This window comes from Asterias amurensis, chromosome 13 (genome assembly GCF_032118995.1).
Source record: "Asterias amurensis chromosome 13, ASM3211899v1".
Classification (NCBI taxonomy): Eukaryota; Metazoa; Echinodermata; class Asteroidea; order Forcipulatida; family Asteriidae; genus Asterias; species Asterias amurensis.
In genome coordinates this window covers 3,231,906-3,247,058 of record NC_092660.1, presented here as the reverse complement: position 1 = coordinate 3,247,058, position 15,153 = coordinate 3,231,906, and the positions used below count along the sequence as shown (strand labels likewise).

At 40.1% G+C, this 15,153-nt stretch overlaps 1 protein-coding gene and 1 pseudogene across 2 annotated transcripts; one reads left to right on the top strand and one right to left on the bottom strand.

Moving 5' to 3' along the window:
- Positions 1–892: 892 nt before the first annotated feature.
- On the bottom strand, positions 893–15,141 carry LOC139946525 (uncharacterized). 2 transcript variants are annotated; one of them, XM_071944215.1, is made up of 8 exons: positions 15,108–15,141; positions 9,962–10,080; positions 9,041–9,168; positions 8,479–8,606; positions 7,434–7,560; positions 6,401–6,542; positions 2,894–3,018; positions 893–1,010 (listed from the first exon to the last, which is right to left on the bottom strand). In XM_071944215.1, exons 4-6 carry the CDS (start codon positions 8,568–8,570, stop codon positions 6,417–6,419), a joined length of 345 nt encoding a protein of 114 aa, XP_071800316.1. In that variant the 5' UTR covers positions 8,571–8,606; positions 9,041–9,168; positions 9,962–10,080; positions 15,108–15,141; the 3' UTR covers positions 893–1,010; positions 2,894–3,018; positions 6,401–6,416. The 2 variants fall into 2 exon arrangements, with proteins under 2 accessions (XP_071800316.1, XP_071800315.1); XM_071944214.1 differs by having other exon boundaries at positions 14,988–15,127.
- LOC139946217 (zinc finger protein 862-like) lies at positions 2,885–4,876 on the top strand (annotated as a pseudogene).
- Positions 15,142–15,153: the final 12 nt, after the last annotated feature.

Genomic DNA, 15,153 nt, shown 5'->3' with positions numbered 1-15,153 from the left:
ACACACATCGTAGCTTGGGTAAAACACCACAAATAATATTCTTTATCCCGATGCAAATTTAACATCTATTATATATATTACACTACCCGCTGCCAAAACATAGGATTCAAACTGCCTCTAGCTACCAGGCAAACTCGGTAGTCTAGATGGTAAGACACAGCTCTAGAATTGCAAGGGTCGTGGGTTCGAATCCCACACGAGTAACATGCCTGTGATATTTGTTCACAGGACGCTGGCAAGTACTGAGTATTAAGTGCTAATACGCACTGGTGTATGGGTAAAAACCAAAATTAATAAACTTAAATTGGTTGGCTCATAATCAACTTAACAATAATAACTAGGTGTTACTACAAACCTCTCTTAGCTGAACATCCACCATGCAAAGTTTCAAATCCTACGTATTAAAGGAACACGTGGCCTTGGATCGATCAAGTTGGACTTTGAAAAGCGTTTGTAACCGTTTGTAATAAAATGCATGTGATGAGAGAGATTTTTTAGAAGTAGAATAGAGTAGAGTGTGTTAGTTCGCAAAGTAAAAGGAAACCATGCAATTTTGAGGCAAATTTGTGTGGATCATTGTACTCTACTTTTTAGATATCCTTCTAACCATAATCGTTTTATAACACTGCTTTTTAAGGACCAACACGACTGATTCAAGACAACGTGTTCCTTTAATAACCAGTTTGTGTGTATAGCCCTTCATCATTCGAGCATCTCAAAGCCCTTATCATTATTTCCAGAAAGTTTGTTTTGGACGATCGCTGTAGTGTAATACGAAAGTGTAAGGCCGCCAGGGCTAGGTTCGACCCACCTTTTTGTAAATACTGACAATGTCATAAATATGATTCATACATTTTTATTATCAATATCAACTTGATGTCGTACCTGTACACAGGTAGTTGACAGAGTTGTCAAAGCAGTTTGCTTGACGTCCTCCATGGCTTCAACAACGACAGCTTGAAGACATTTCCTCTGCTCAGTTTGACCAACAGAGACTTGGCTTACTTGATCTGTAGATGAAAAAAAAAAGGGAACGAGAATAAAACTGGATGCCTTTTTTAAGCACTATATGATTTGAGGCATTGCATGGACAGGTATCTATATTTGGTTTTCGGTAACACCATGTGTGTATCTACTGGCCAGGTAGAGTTTGTCCTTTAGAAAACTGCCCTGCTGATCAGCAGAGTGTGGGTTCGAATCCCCAGCCGTGACACTGTGTCCTTGAGCAAGACACTTAATCATTGCTTCGTCCTTCGGATGGGACGTAAAGCCGTCGGTCCTATGTGTTGTGTAACGCATGTAACAGAACCCAGTGCACTTATCGAAAAGAGAGAGGGTTCACCCCGGTGTTCCTGGTTGTGGCTGCTTAATAAGCAGTAGCACCTTGTAAACCCTTATAAGGTGCTAAATAATTGGGTCTCAGAATTCATCACTGCAATAACCTATCTTTCTGAAAGTTTGTATATACTCAGCGCCTTGAGTACCTTGTTTGGTAGATACGTGCCCTATATAAGACTTTGATATTATTATTATTACATATTCTACTACCGCGGAAGCAATTCATTGGATTGTTCAGCACACTTTCAGTTTTAAAAAGAACTGTCCTGCTTTTAAACTACTACCTGGGCGGAAGGTATACAAAATTGGCTGGAACTACTACTTTAGAATATATGATGGTTATTAACATTGGTCTCAACGTTTCAACTAGCTTGCTCCAGTCATCGTCAGGAGAAATTTGATTAGGAGAAAAACAGTGTCTCTTGTAGAGTCCAGACCTTGGACATGAAACTTAAATTGACACTGTTCTAGAATTGCAAGGGTTGCGGGTTTCAAATCCCACCCTAGTAATATGCCTATGATATTTTTTCACAGGACTCGGGCAAGTACCGAGTATAAAGTGCCAATACACATCGTAGCTTGGGTAAAACACCACAAATAGTATTCTTTATCCCCGATGCAAAGTTAACATCCATTATATGTATTGCAGTACCCGCTGCCAAAACATAGGAATCGAACTGCCTCTAGCTACTAGGCAATCTCGATAGTCTAGATGGTAAGACACAGCTCTAGAATTGCAAGGGTCTTGGGTTCGAATTCCACCCGAGTAACATGTCTGTGATATTTGTTCACAGGACGCTGGCAAGTACTGAGTATTAAGTGCTAACACGCATTGGTGTATGGTTAAAACCAAAATTAATAAACTTAAATTGGTTGACTCATAATCAACTTTAAACAATAATAACTAGGTGTTACTACAAACCTCTCTTAGTTGAACATCCACCATGCAAAGTTTCAAATCCTACTTATTAAAGGAACACGTTGCCTTGGATCGACCAAGTTGGTCTTTGAAAAGAATTTGTAACCGTTTGTAATAAAATGCATGTGATTAGAGAGATTTTTAAAAAGTAAAATATAATGATCCACACAAGTATCACTCGAAGTTGCGTGGTTTTCCTTTTACCTCATCGACTAACACGGTCGACCATTTATGGGAGTCAGATTTTTGACTCCCATAAATGGCTGACCGTGTTAGCTGCAAAAGAAAAGGAATATTACGCAATTTCGAGGCAAATTTGTGTGGATCATTGTATTCTACTTTTAAAATATCCTTCTAACCATAATCATTTTATAACAACGCTTTTCAAGGACCAACTCAATTGATCCAAGGCAAATTGTTCCTTTAATAACCAGTTTGTGTGTATAGCCCTTCATCATTCGAGCATCTCAAAGCCCTTATCATTATTTCCAGAAAGTTTGTTTTGGACGATCGCTGTAGCGTAATACAAAAGTGTAAGGCCGCCAGGGCTAGGTTCGACCCACCTTTTTGTTAACACTGACAATGTCATAAATATGATTATTCACTTTTATTATCGATATCAACTTGATGTCGTACCTGTACACAGGTAGTTGACAGAGTTGTCTAAGCAGTTTGCTTGACGTCCTCCATGGCTTCAACAACGACAGCTTGGAGACATTTCCTCTGCTCAGTTTGACCAACAGAGACTTGGCTCACTCGATCTGTAGATGAAAAAAAAAAAAGGGAACGAGAATGAAACTGGATGCCTTTTTTAAGCACTATATGATTTGAGGCATTGCATGGTCAGGTATCAATATTTGGTTTGCGGTAACACCATGTGTGTATCTTGATGATTTTTGTGGAAAGCGAAAAAGATTGGAGGATGAGAGCAGTTTGTCTGGCGGTGGTACAGCTTCAGTTTCAGTTAGTGCTGTACCTGCAAGTTCAACTTCATCGCGTGATACAAGTAAACAGCAGAAACGTGCCTTAGCGTTTGATGCGAAGTGGAAAGTTTATCGGCCTTGTTTAAATTATGTTCCTGGTTCAGGCATGTTCTGCCTAAGAGACCCTTTGGACGCGATACATGGAACAAAGTAGGATGTGTCAGGCTGCGATTGGAAAGCATCAAATCTCATTAGACCGCAGTGGAACATCGTGATTCTGTTGCAGTCCACTTGCAAAGCCAAGTTTCTTCACACATTGGCGAGTTGCTTTCAAAACCGAAGGAAATTAGCAGAGACAGTATTGCCAAGGTTTTTCAATGCCTTTACTTTTTAGCCAAGAACAACATCCGACATACTACTAACTTTGAGAAATTGCTCGACTTATTAAGTCAGCTTGGATTAAATATTAAGAGCAAAGTATGCAAAGGGGAGAATGCCCAGTACACTTCAACAACATCCATTAGGGAATTTCTTATGTGTCTCAGTGAAGTTATTGAAGTACAAATACTTAACGAATTGAGAGAAAACAAGTATTACTCCCTGATGTTTGATGAAACAACTGATATAAGCACCATCGAGCAGATGGTTATCCATGCTAGATATGTACCAAAAAACAGGAAAATAGTAACGAAATTTCTGAAAATAATCGACTGTCTGGACAGCGATAAAGGTGATGGTGATGAATTGACTGCACTAAGTTTAAACGCTGATAAGATTTGTAAGAAAGTAACCGGCTACATCGAGGAAAACCAGCTGCCTTATGAGAGGCTAGTCGGCTTAGGCACAGATGGTGCTGCTGTAATGGTCGGACAACTAAACGGAGCAGTCAAAAGAATAGTAGGTGTGCAAATAGCCAAGCAAATTGATCAAGACAAAACTGTAAAGGCATTAGGACAGCACTGCGCAGCCCACAAATTAAATCTGGCGGCTTCCAAAAACAGGAACCTCTTTTCCAGCAATTGTCCGGTTCAAAAGAGTAGTACATAAACTTCATGACTTCTACTCAAGAAGTGCTGTGAGGACCAAGGGCTTAGAATCTGTGCAGAAGCTTCTCAAGAATTCGCAAGATGCTGGATCAGGAGAAACCGGAAAAGTGTCAGACCCAAATGCTACTAGATGGCTGGTATTAGGCAAGTGTGTATTGGGATTCAAAAAAATCCTTCCAAGTGTCCTTGTAAGTCTGGAGAGAGAGGGTGCTGAGAGAGGAGACCCTGTGGCAGTTGGACTTTTTCACACGATGAAGAAAATTGAATTCATCGCCATCCTCCTCCTCTGTGATGTTCTTTCAACTATCAACAGACTCAGTTGTCAATTTCAAACAGAGGCCGTAGATTGTGTACAGATTGAACTCTCCCAAAAGGCAACCATAAATGCACTTGAATTAAAGAGGGACAAACCAACCTATTATGACGACTTCCAAAGTTTAATAGGTAGTCTCAGCAAGAATGGCTTCAAAATAGATAGTGAAGAACCAAAACTCTCTGCATCAGCATTTGACACCAGTGTTAAAAGGCCTTTCCTTAAAAAACTCAGAGAAAACATCTTAGACAGATTCAAGAATAACAATGTAATGGAAGCATTTGCAAAATTTTCTTCTTATGTAGAACAACAGAGGGATGCAGAATTATCAAAATGAGTCACCAGTTTGACCGCACAATTTGGCCTAGACAATGATGAGACACAAGTGGAAGTGACAGATATCAAACATTATATTGATTGTCTTCAACCAGCAGCAGCTGCAGCAGGTCCATGCAACTTTCTTGACATTTTGGTTTCACAAAAAAAACGGCCTCAATGTTTCCAAACATTGCTAAACTTGCCACAATCTACAGAACATTGCCTCCTCATACTGCCGACTGTGAGCGAGCTTTCTCAAGGATGAAACTTGTAAAGACTGGAATACGAAACAGATTAGGAGAAGACAGCCTGGATTGCCTCATGCGTATTTCCCTAAATGTGATGAGTTTCCATATATTGAGGCAGTAAAATTGTGGGCTCAAAAGAAAGACAGGAGATACAAAGTTAGATTTATGTAAAGGTAAGCTTCCCTCTTAATTGACAAGTTACACTCAGCCAGCCACCAAGATAATTTAATTATTTGTTCTATTTCACAAACAGTCTGTTTACAAATTCATCACAATTATTTTGTATTCATACATTTTTGTATTAATTGTACATATTATGTTTTAAAATTGTGATTCTTGAATCTTACAAGATGTGATGGTAATGTTAATATTTAGCCCTGAAAAAAATCCTTATAACAGAGTACGTGCGCTTGGCTCGCAATCTCTGACCAAATTTAATTCAGCTGCCCACCACTAAGAATGTCCTAGCTACAACACTGGTCGTGCTTAAGGACACAAGTGTCAGGACTGGGACTCAAACCCACAATCTGCTGATCAGAAACGCCACGGCTTAAGTTGAGGGCCATATCTCATAAGCAGTTAAGCAGAAAATACTGCTTGACAAATTTGTTATTCAGCAAAAATCGACCATTCACCACAGTGTAAACTTAAAGTAATTTGGGCTGGAAACCTGTTTCTGTCAAAACCAATACATTTCTGTGCTTACAGGCTTTATTAAATTGGGCCCAGTGTACTTGACTGCTTGCTCATGGCATGTTAGAACCACTTATGCAAAAGATGCAAACAAGAATAGAAATTTTGACTAAGACTCGACACTGAGGACCTGAAACACATTTGATGGGTATACACATCTCTCACAAAAGAGGGATTGTTCTGAATATTGAGCATTTATTTTCACACAGTAAGTTGCAGGCCTTGAAGTGGTGCCCTGTGCTTTTGATGTGGTGCCCTCTGCAAGGTTCCAATACAATTTAACATTTGACTCATAGAAGTGCCCATTACCAGAGGAAAATTGTTGTGCCCCCTCAAGAGCGACGTTCAGCCTAAGGGCCATGTCACAAGAGGCAACTTACGGGCAACCAGTTCCAGGCAAACTCCCCCCAAAAAAGCCACTCACATTTCAAATGTGGATTGAAGACAATGTTTGAAAAATGACTTGTGTGCTATCAAAGTGGTCCTGTAGCACACACTGCAACTGGTTGCCTGCAACTGGTTGCCTACAAGTTGCCTCAAGTGACAAGGCCCTTAAGCTGCCTTACTAAAAACTATTTTCAATTTCAATCATTTTCCCGTACCTTTAGATGTGAGATATCATATAGCAGATTGCTGGCCACTCTGCAATGCTTTGACATTTATAGATTGATACATCTCTGCTGAGTGCGATAGACAGCCAGCCATCGTGATTAAAGATCTGTAGTTCTGTCTGTGTTCATTGATCTGTAAATTGAAGACAAAACATGTCAAGAATGAGTACAAGTTTAAACATTTAGTGAGTAGGGTGTCTTGGCCGAGCGGGTAAGAGCACCGATAGCTTAACTATAATTGCTTCTCTCCACCCAGGGGTAAATAGGTACCTGTGAGGGCAGAGATGGTTCTTTTGACTGATTTAGCCGATAGCGCATTTTAATGTTGCACAGGCTGCATACTCCCCACCAGGGAGCTGAGTTGGTTTAAGGAATTAATTAAGGCCCAGTGACCAGGGGTTATAATGTTTGAAGTGCTTTGAGACGCCCTCAAATGTTCATAATCTACACAGTGTGAGAGCAGCATTCAAGCCCTTTTTCACACAGCCAAAATGTAGCCAGGGTCCCTTGCTTAAAAATTACGAGCGTGGATTGTTTATTTGTTATCATCGTGTGTGACTGATTTTGTGAGTTTTCATACTGCAAAATTAAAAAAACTAACAACCCTTGTGCGACATGAGAGTGATATGATGAATTGGTAATCCTGATCACCTTAGTTGGACAAGATAGCACCCACAATAGCATGCACTGTATGGGCATTTTCATCTAGGACGTCGTTCAATAAACAAGGGTTCCTTTCACATGATGATGTAGCCCACGTCCTTGGTCAAAACTTCTGCTAGTGTAAGATTTTGTCGCAGGTCCGGACCTCTGACAAAATGTAGCATTGTTGGATAAGATTTGATAAGGGACCCTGGTCACTCCAAAAATTATTGTCCTTTCACACACGGTGCATTTTGTAAAATCTTACAACCATGCTACAATTTAGCAAGGGACCCTAGCTAAATTGCTCTCGTGTGAAAGGGGCTTAAGCTGCAATACTAAAAACATTACTCATGGTTCAATCTTAATCATTTTTTCGTACCTTTGGATGTGAGCTGTGATAGTTTCCTGGCCACTCAGTGAGTTGTTTGATTGACACTCCTCTGCTGAGTGCGATGGGCAGCCAGCCATCATTTTGAAGATCTGACACTCTGTCTGCATTAATTGATCTGTTGATGACAAAACATGTCAAGAATGAGTAAAGGAATAATAGGTTAGCTACTAGTTCTTTCATGGGTGTTTAAAACAGGTATGCAGCATTCTAGCCAGGCATTTAATAGCGTGCCGGGCCGACACGCTATCAAAAAATACCAACTCACTATTTTTCCTCCGATACGCAATCGATACGCTTTAAAAATCTAACCTTTTATTTATTTTTAATGCCATTTCTCTGTATTAAGGGAGCGTCTCAAAAGTCGGGCACGTTCCTAGCGCAAAAGAACGTTCCTGCGGGCATATGCCCGCGACCCATTGGATCGCGGGCATATGCCCGCAGGATCGCAACATCATGACATTAGGAACGTTCTAACATGAGATTGGACGCGGTCACGCATTTGGAACGATCCAAAAGATCGCTCTGGCGGTCCAAAGGACCGGTCCAAGTAAAGCGGCGGGGATACTCTTGCGATCCAAAAAGAACGTTCCTACCGTTCCGACTTTTGAGCACTCCCTAACTTGTGGATCAATTTTTTTCCCTTCGTATTGTAACAAAACATTGTGCAGCGCGATGCCATTCGTCATAAGTCAGCTTACGAAATCACATAGTAGTCGTCACAACACAGCAAAACGATTACGATCGGTGTGTTAAACAAGCAAGCAAGTCAAAAGTCAAAACTTCCGCTAGTGTAAGATTTTGTCGTAGGTCCGGACCTCTGACAAAATGTAGCATTGTTGGACAAGATTTGACAAGGGACCCTGGACACTCAAACAAATTATTGTCCTTTCACACGAGGTGCATTTTGTAAAATCTTACAACCTTGCTACAATTTAGCAAGGGACCCTTGCTAAATTGCTCTCGTGTGAAAGGGGCTTAAGCTGCAATACTAAAAACATTACTCATGGTTCAATGTCAATAAGTTTTTTCGTACCTTTGGATGTGAGCTGTGATAGATTCCTGGCCACTCTGCGAGTTGTTTGATTGACACTCCTCTGCCGAGTGTGATGGACAACCAACCATCATGACTGAAGATCTGATGCTCTGTCTGGGTTAATTGATCTGTAAGTTGATGACAAAACATGTCAAGAATGAGTACACATTTAAACATTAAGTGAGTAAACTACGCATGGAGTCATGCAGAATTGTCCAATATCGGCTGGTTTAAGACCGCAGGCATTAAACTTCACTTCTTATAAAGCGCTCGTATCCGTCACTCAGCGACGCTCAAAGTTTAAACATTTAGTGAGTAGGGTGTCGTGGCCGAGTGGGTAAGAGCACCGATAGCCCATTTTAAAGTTGCACAGGAGGTATACTCCCCACCAGGGAGCTGAGTTGGTTTAAGGAATGAATTAAGGCCCAGTGACCAGGAGTAATAATGTTAGAAGTGCTTTGAGACGCCCTCAAATATTCATATTCACCACAGTGTGAGAGCAGCATTAAGCTGCAATACTAAAAACATTACTCAGCGTTCAATCTTAATCATTTTTTCGTACCTTTGGATGTGAGCTGTGATAGTTTCCTGGCCACTCTGCGAGTTGTTTGATTGACACTCCTCTGCTGAGTGCGATGGACAACCAGCCATCATGATTGAAGATCTGACGCTCTGTCTGCATTAATTGATCTGTAAGTTGATGACAAAACATGCAAGAATGAGAACAAATTAAAACATTCAGTGAGTAGGGTGTCGTGGCCGAGAGATTAAGAGCACCGAACTCGAGCTCTGATGCTTCTATTCAGCAGAGTGTGGGTTCCAATCCTTGTCGTGACACTTAACTCTAATTGCTTCTCTCCACCCAGGGGTAAATGGGTACCTGTGAGGGCAGAGATGGTTCTTTTGACTGATTTAGCCGATAGCGCATTTTAATGTTTCACAGGCTGCATACTCCCCACCAGGGAGCTGAGTTGGTTTAAGGAATTAATTAAGGCCCAGTGACCAAGGGTAATAATGTTTGAAGTGCTTTGAGACGCACTGCAAAGTTAAAAAACTAACAACCCTTGTGCGACATGCGAGTGATATGATGAATTGATAATCCTGATCACTTTAGTTGGACAAGATAGCGACCACAATAGCATGCACTGTATGGGCATTTTCACCTAGGACGTCGTTCAATAAACAAGGGTTCCTTGCACATAATGATGTAGCCCACGTCCTTGGTCAAAACTCCCGCTAGTGTAAGATTTTGTCGTAGGTCCGGACCTCTGACAAAATGTAGCATTGTTGGACAAGATTTGACAAGGGACCCTGGACACTCCAAAAATTATTGTCCTTTCACACGAGGCGCATTTTGTAAAATCTTACAACCTTGCTACAATTTAGCAAGGGACCCTTGCTAAATTGCTCTCGTGTGAAAGGGGCTTAAGCTGCAATACTAAAAACATTACTCATGGTTCAATGTCAATCATTTTTTTCGTACCTTTGGATGTGAGCTGTCGTATATTGCTAGCCACGCTGCGAGTTGTTTGATTGACACTCCTCTACCGAGTGCGATAGACAGCCAGCCATCATCATTGTCTGCATTAATTGATCTGGAAGCTGATGACAAAACATGTCAAGAACGAGTAAGGGAATAATAGGGTAGCTACTTGTTCTTTCATGGGCTTTTTAAAACAGGCATGCAGCGTTCTAGCCAGGCATTAAATAGCGTACCGGGCCGACACGCTATCGAAAAATGCCGGCACACTATTTTTCCTCCGATACACTATCGATACGCTTTAAAAATATTACCAATATAAACCACAAGGGAAAATGACTGGGTAAATTTTTTAAATGATATTTGGGTTGAACAAAGAATTGACTAGAGTGGGATTCGAACCAATGACCTCCGGATTAACATGCTAGCACTCTACCAACTGAGCTATCTAGCCCGATATTGCGGTGTCCCTATTTTGTCAATATCTTTGTTCGAGGGTGCCAGTCAGAAGCCATACAACTGTTAACTGCCGTGTAGCCAGGGATCACACCCAAATTACGACCGAGTAACCGGATATTCTTTAACTATCCGAATATCCGCGGACGTCGGGCGACAACCGATAGGAATGTTTTGTCTGAATCCGTATGAAACTTCTATTAAGACAGCATAAAACGGCATAAATTAAGTATTTAACTATGCTCACCTCTGTGAAGAGTTAAAACAATGACATTTCTGACGTAATTTGTTCAAAAATAAAGAAAGATTTCCTTCACGATCAAAAGAAAAAGCAAATTGCCATCTTTAAATTAGATACTGTTAATTTTTAAGAATGAACCAAGTGACACTGTCTAAAACTAATATCAATCCACCAATAAGATCTCATTCACAAATGAACAGCGCCCTCTAGCGGCAATTTTTATTTTTTAATAGCGCCCTCTAGCGGCAAAAAAAAAACTATTCGAATATCCGGTTCATTTCGGATAGTTGGCCAGCGGTATCCGAATATCAAAATTTCACTATTCGCCCAGCATTACTGTGAGCCGAAGTGCGCATGGCTTTGAGTACATCGCATTATCTTGCTGATATTCGCCATCAATCCAGGAGGCATAAAACTCCATTCCAGCTCAAATAGAATTTTATAAGTTTCAGGTTTAATTTCGGTTACAAATATCAAGGTGTTTTTTTGTGAAAAAACCTCCACAACATTGCTAAAAGCAGTCAGCAAAGCCGTCTGCCGCCATCTTGCTTTTTCACAAGGCTTCTTGTACATATGTGCGGACTACAGAGGGCCCTTTTCTGGAGTCTCGGCACAAGACGTCAATGCTCGGTATCGCATAGTTCTGCGCTTTTATTTGTGTAAATTGCTCGCTGACTATTATCCATCTGCCTAGTGTTTGGTTGACGCAAGTGGAAGGCGATTTGGCTGCAAATAGTACATGTAGGCCGCAAGTGATTAGTGCAAGAAAGTGTTTACACAGAAGTTAGCACAGAACGTGGGAATGGAAAACTTAAATTTTAAATTTTCTTTTCATAAAATATTTACACCTAAGGAGACAATTCAACAATTGGAGTGGAGTTCCAACTACAAGAAACAGTAAAAGTTCAGACTCCTGAGTGAGGTAGAAACATTTTTAACAGGAAATTTTTTCGCAATGGTACGAGACCTACCCTGGACTCCGTTGCGTTGCCTGCAACGGAGGAGTCCAACCTGGGCTACAGGGCCGCGCAGTTTGTAAACCTCTTACGCAGTAGAGGGTGCTCTTCATATAGTGCATCCTATACTGCCAAAGGATACATGATGTATGAAGGCCACATGAACAAAATTAAAAATTGTTGATCGTCCTTTTTTTTTGGCAGATGGGGGAGGGAGGTTTTTTTAAAGTTTTTTTTAAAGCCATTATACACTTTCGGTACAGAAAAAAAGTTAAAAGTTCACAGATTTACAAATAATTTACAGGGTTTACGGAAGGTAATGGTGAAAGACTTATGTTGAAATAGTATTCTATGAAATGCTTTACTTTTTGAGAAAACATTAAAACAATACCAATTCTCGTTAGGGAGAATTCCGGATTTATTTAAAACACATGTCATGACACGGCGAAACGCGCGAAAACAGGAGTGGGTTTTCCTGGTATTTTCTCCTGACTCCGATGACCGATTGAGCCTAAATTTTTAAAGGTTTGTTATTTTGTACATAAGTTGTGATACAAGAAGTGTGGGACTTGGATAATACTCTTTATCGAAAGTGTATAAAGGCTTATAATGTTTTGTTGATAAGAATACAGAAATCATCACAATCACTAAAAAACAGAGGGTTTGTCTTGTTTGTGTGTTTTAGATGTTTTCAATAGTTTTGTCAAACAAATTTAACTCCTAGATGACATTTTCTGTAAACTTTTTCAAACAACTAAGCACAGTGTAGCCCCAAGTAAATATTTGAAGAACTGTTCTTGCTTTGCCAACCTGAATAAAAACCTCCTTTAACATATTTTCAAACCTGGCTGTACATTTAAAAAAATATCAGCTGAAAAGTAATTTTTTGATATAAAAACAAAAATGAAAAAATAGGTTCGGGGGGGGGGGGGGGGGGGTGGGAAGGGGTGGGGGTTGAATTGTCGGGCGGGGACAATCAACAATTTTTTCCTTTTCATGTCGCCTAAACTTGACCGTAGCCGATATGAAGAAAAACATTAAGATTATTGAACTTCCACGCTCATTCCCCTTCTTTGCAAGGAATTCGGGTCATCTCGTACCCAAGTCAACTCGTACCCAAGTCAACTCGTACCCAAGTCAACTCGTACCCAAGTCATCTCGTACCCAAGTCAACTCGTACCCAAGTCAACTTGTACCCAAGACAACTCGTACCCAAATAAATTTTTACAAAATTTTGGAGTTTCAACTCGTACTGATAAATATTGTGGTTTATTTAATTTTTGTTATGTAAAGCGTACATTTATTTAATCATTGTTGTTATGATTTCTTTTTTTCATGTTGCAGATACATGTTTTGTGGTAAGAGTCCAGTAACTTTATAACCTTACCAACAATGCAATTTAGATTGGCCTGCAACTGCCGAGACCTTAAATTATTGAAAAATGCCTGCAACTGCCTAGGCGGGGTAATAACTACCTAATAATAATTAATATATATTACTTACAACTTTAACCAATGAAAGCTCGGAACTTAGGGGTTATTTTTGATTCATCGATGACACTTCAGCCACACATTAACAACATTGTTCGTTTATCATCATATCACATCAGGAATATAGGTAAGATTCGCAAGTACTTGGACAAAAGTGCCACTGAAAAGGTCATTCACGCATTTGTTACTTCTCGTCTTGACAACGGCAATGCTCTTCTCTACAGTCTTCCTAACAACCAGATTTCCCGACTTCAACGGCTCCAAAATACTGCTGCTCGCATTGTGACACTGTCTAGAAAATCCTGTTCTATCACCCCCATTCTGAAACAACTACACTGGCTCCCTACATGCCCTATCTCTCAACGAATCATCTTCAAGCTGATGCTCATTGTCCACAAAGCTCTAAATGGCAAGGCTCCCCACTATATTTCTGAACTGCTTCAAGTTTACACTCCTTCAAGGAATCTTCGATCAAGTTCCATGCTTCTCCTCATTGAACCCAAGTCTCGACACTCATGGGGTGACAGGTCTTTTTCTGTAGCCGCGCCACGCATCTGGAACTCTCTACCACTTAATCTTCGATCTTGTCTTTGTACCGCAAAATTCAAGTCTCTTCTCAAAACTTATCTTATGTCACAGGTTTTCAATGACTAATTTTGTTGTGTCTGTTTTTCTTTGTGTTGTGTTTTTGTTTTTGTTTTGTTTTGGTTTACTGCGCCTTGAACACCCAGCAGGGTGGATATGTGCGCATTACAAGTCTTATTATTATTATTATTATTATTAATGAGCAGGTTCTTCCCTGTGAGGGGCAAACACCACCAAGCCAAGTCTAAACCTGCTACAATGGCTAAAGAAAATAGTAGCGAAGAAAACTGCCTTAATAATCGAGACCTTCTCTGACCAGAGCTGACGATGAAGTGGACGAGCATTTGCTATGCGCCCCTCGATGTCGTTACACCTCAACAGTTTTCAAAAGAAGAAGGGAACAAAAGCGTGTGTCTTTTGTGCACAAAGAAAGCTTTACTTCTTAAAGGAATTCACTACACATGTAAAAAGTAATCAGAACATACGCAGATGAAAGAATTGAATGAATTTTATCATGAAATTTTCTTATGGGAACTCTTCAACAAGAAAAACACGGAACGTTTGCGTACTATACATTGTATGTTTATATATTGGTGATTTCGTTTTTAAGCAAAAAAGAGAAGAACATAAAAAAAAGTTAACCCTTTTTACGTCTCACATTATGTCTTTATAAGCACCAAACATTAAAAACGAAATTACAGCCTGCCTGTTTAAAACATTGGAAGAATACTACTGTAAAACATCTTAAAGAAATCATTCCCCCCCCTCCTCGAGAAAAAAAAGGGCAGAAGAGAGATGAACATCTAGCATTATTAAAAACAAAATTCATGAGAAGGTATTATTTTTAATAAAAGTGAGTAGAACATAAGGAAAAGTTTCCGTATGGCGCCACCGGTTTTTCATTCGAAATAAAATAATATAGTATCTAATTTACCTGATTGATATATCCCTTTTTGTAAAAATGAGTGAAAAAGTGGTGGCGCCATGCGGAAATAGACCCGAACATAAATTTTATTTCCCGTCGCTTATAAAATCACATGGATTCTCCGTATCGGCGTTATACGGTAAGAGTTGACGGTACGAGTTGACTTGGGTACGAGTTGACCTGGGTACGAGTTGACTTGATATTTTGTAAAAAGAAAATTGAAATTGACAGAGCGGACGAAAGGGAGCCTTGATCACTACCGCCCTCTAGTGGCTGACGTCCTGCCGGGGAGGTGTCAACCATCATTCTCAAAAAAGATCTTGAAAAAAAATTGAAGAAATTTTGAAGGGCCGCTAAGAGGGCCCAATGCACATACCTGCTTCTCAACTGCTCAGTAACTGCTCTATTCACCCTCCATTCAAAAAAATGATTAAAATTGTACGCTGCAAAGTCAATTATACAAGAGTAAATACGATAAAAGGAGCAAGAAACTTACAACTTTTTTTTTACACCAGGCGCATGTGATGTCGTCCGTGAGTTAT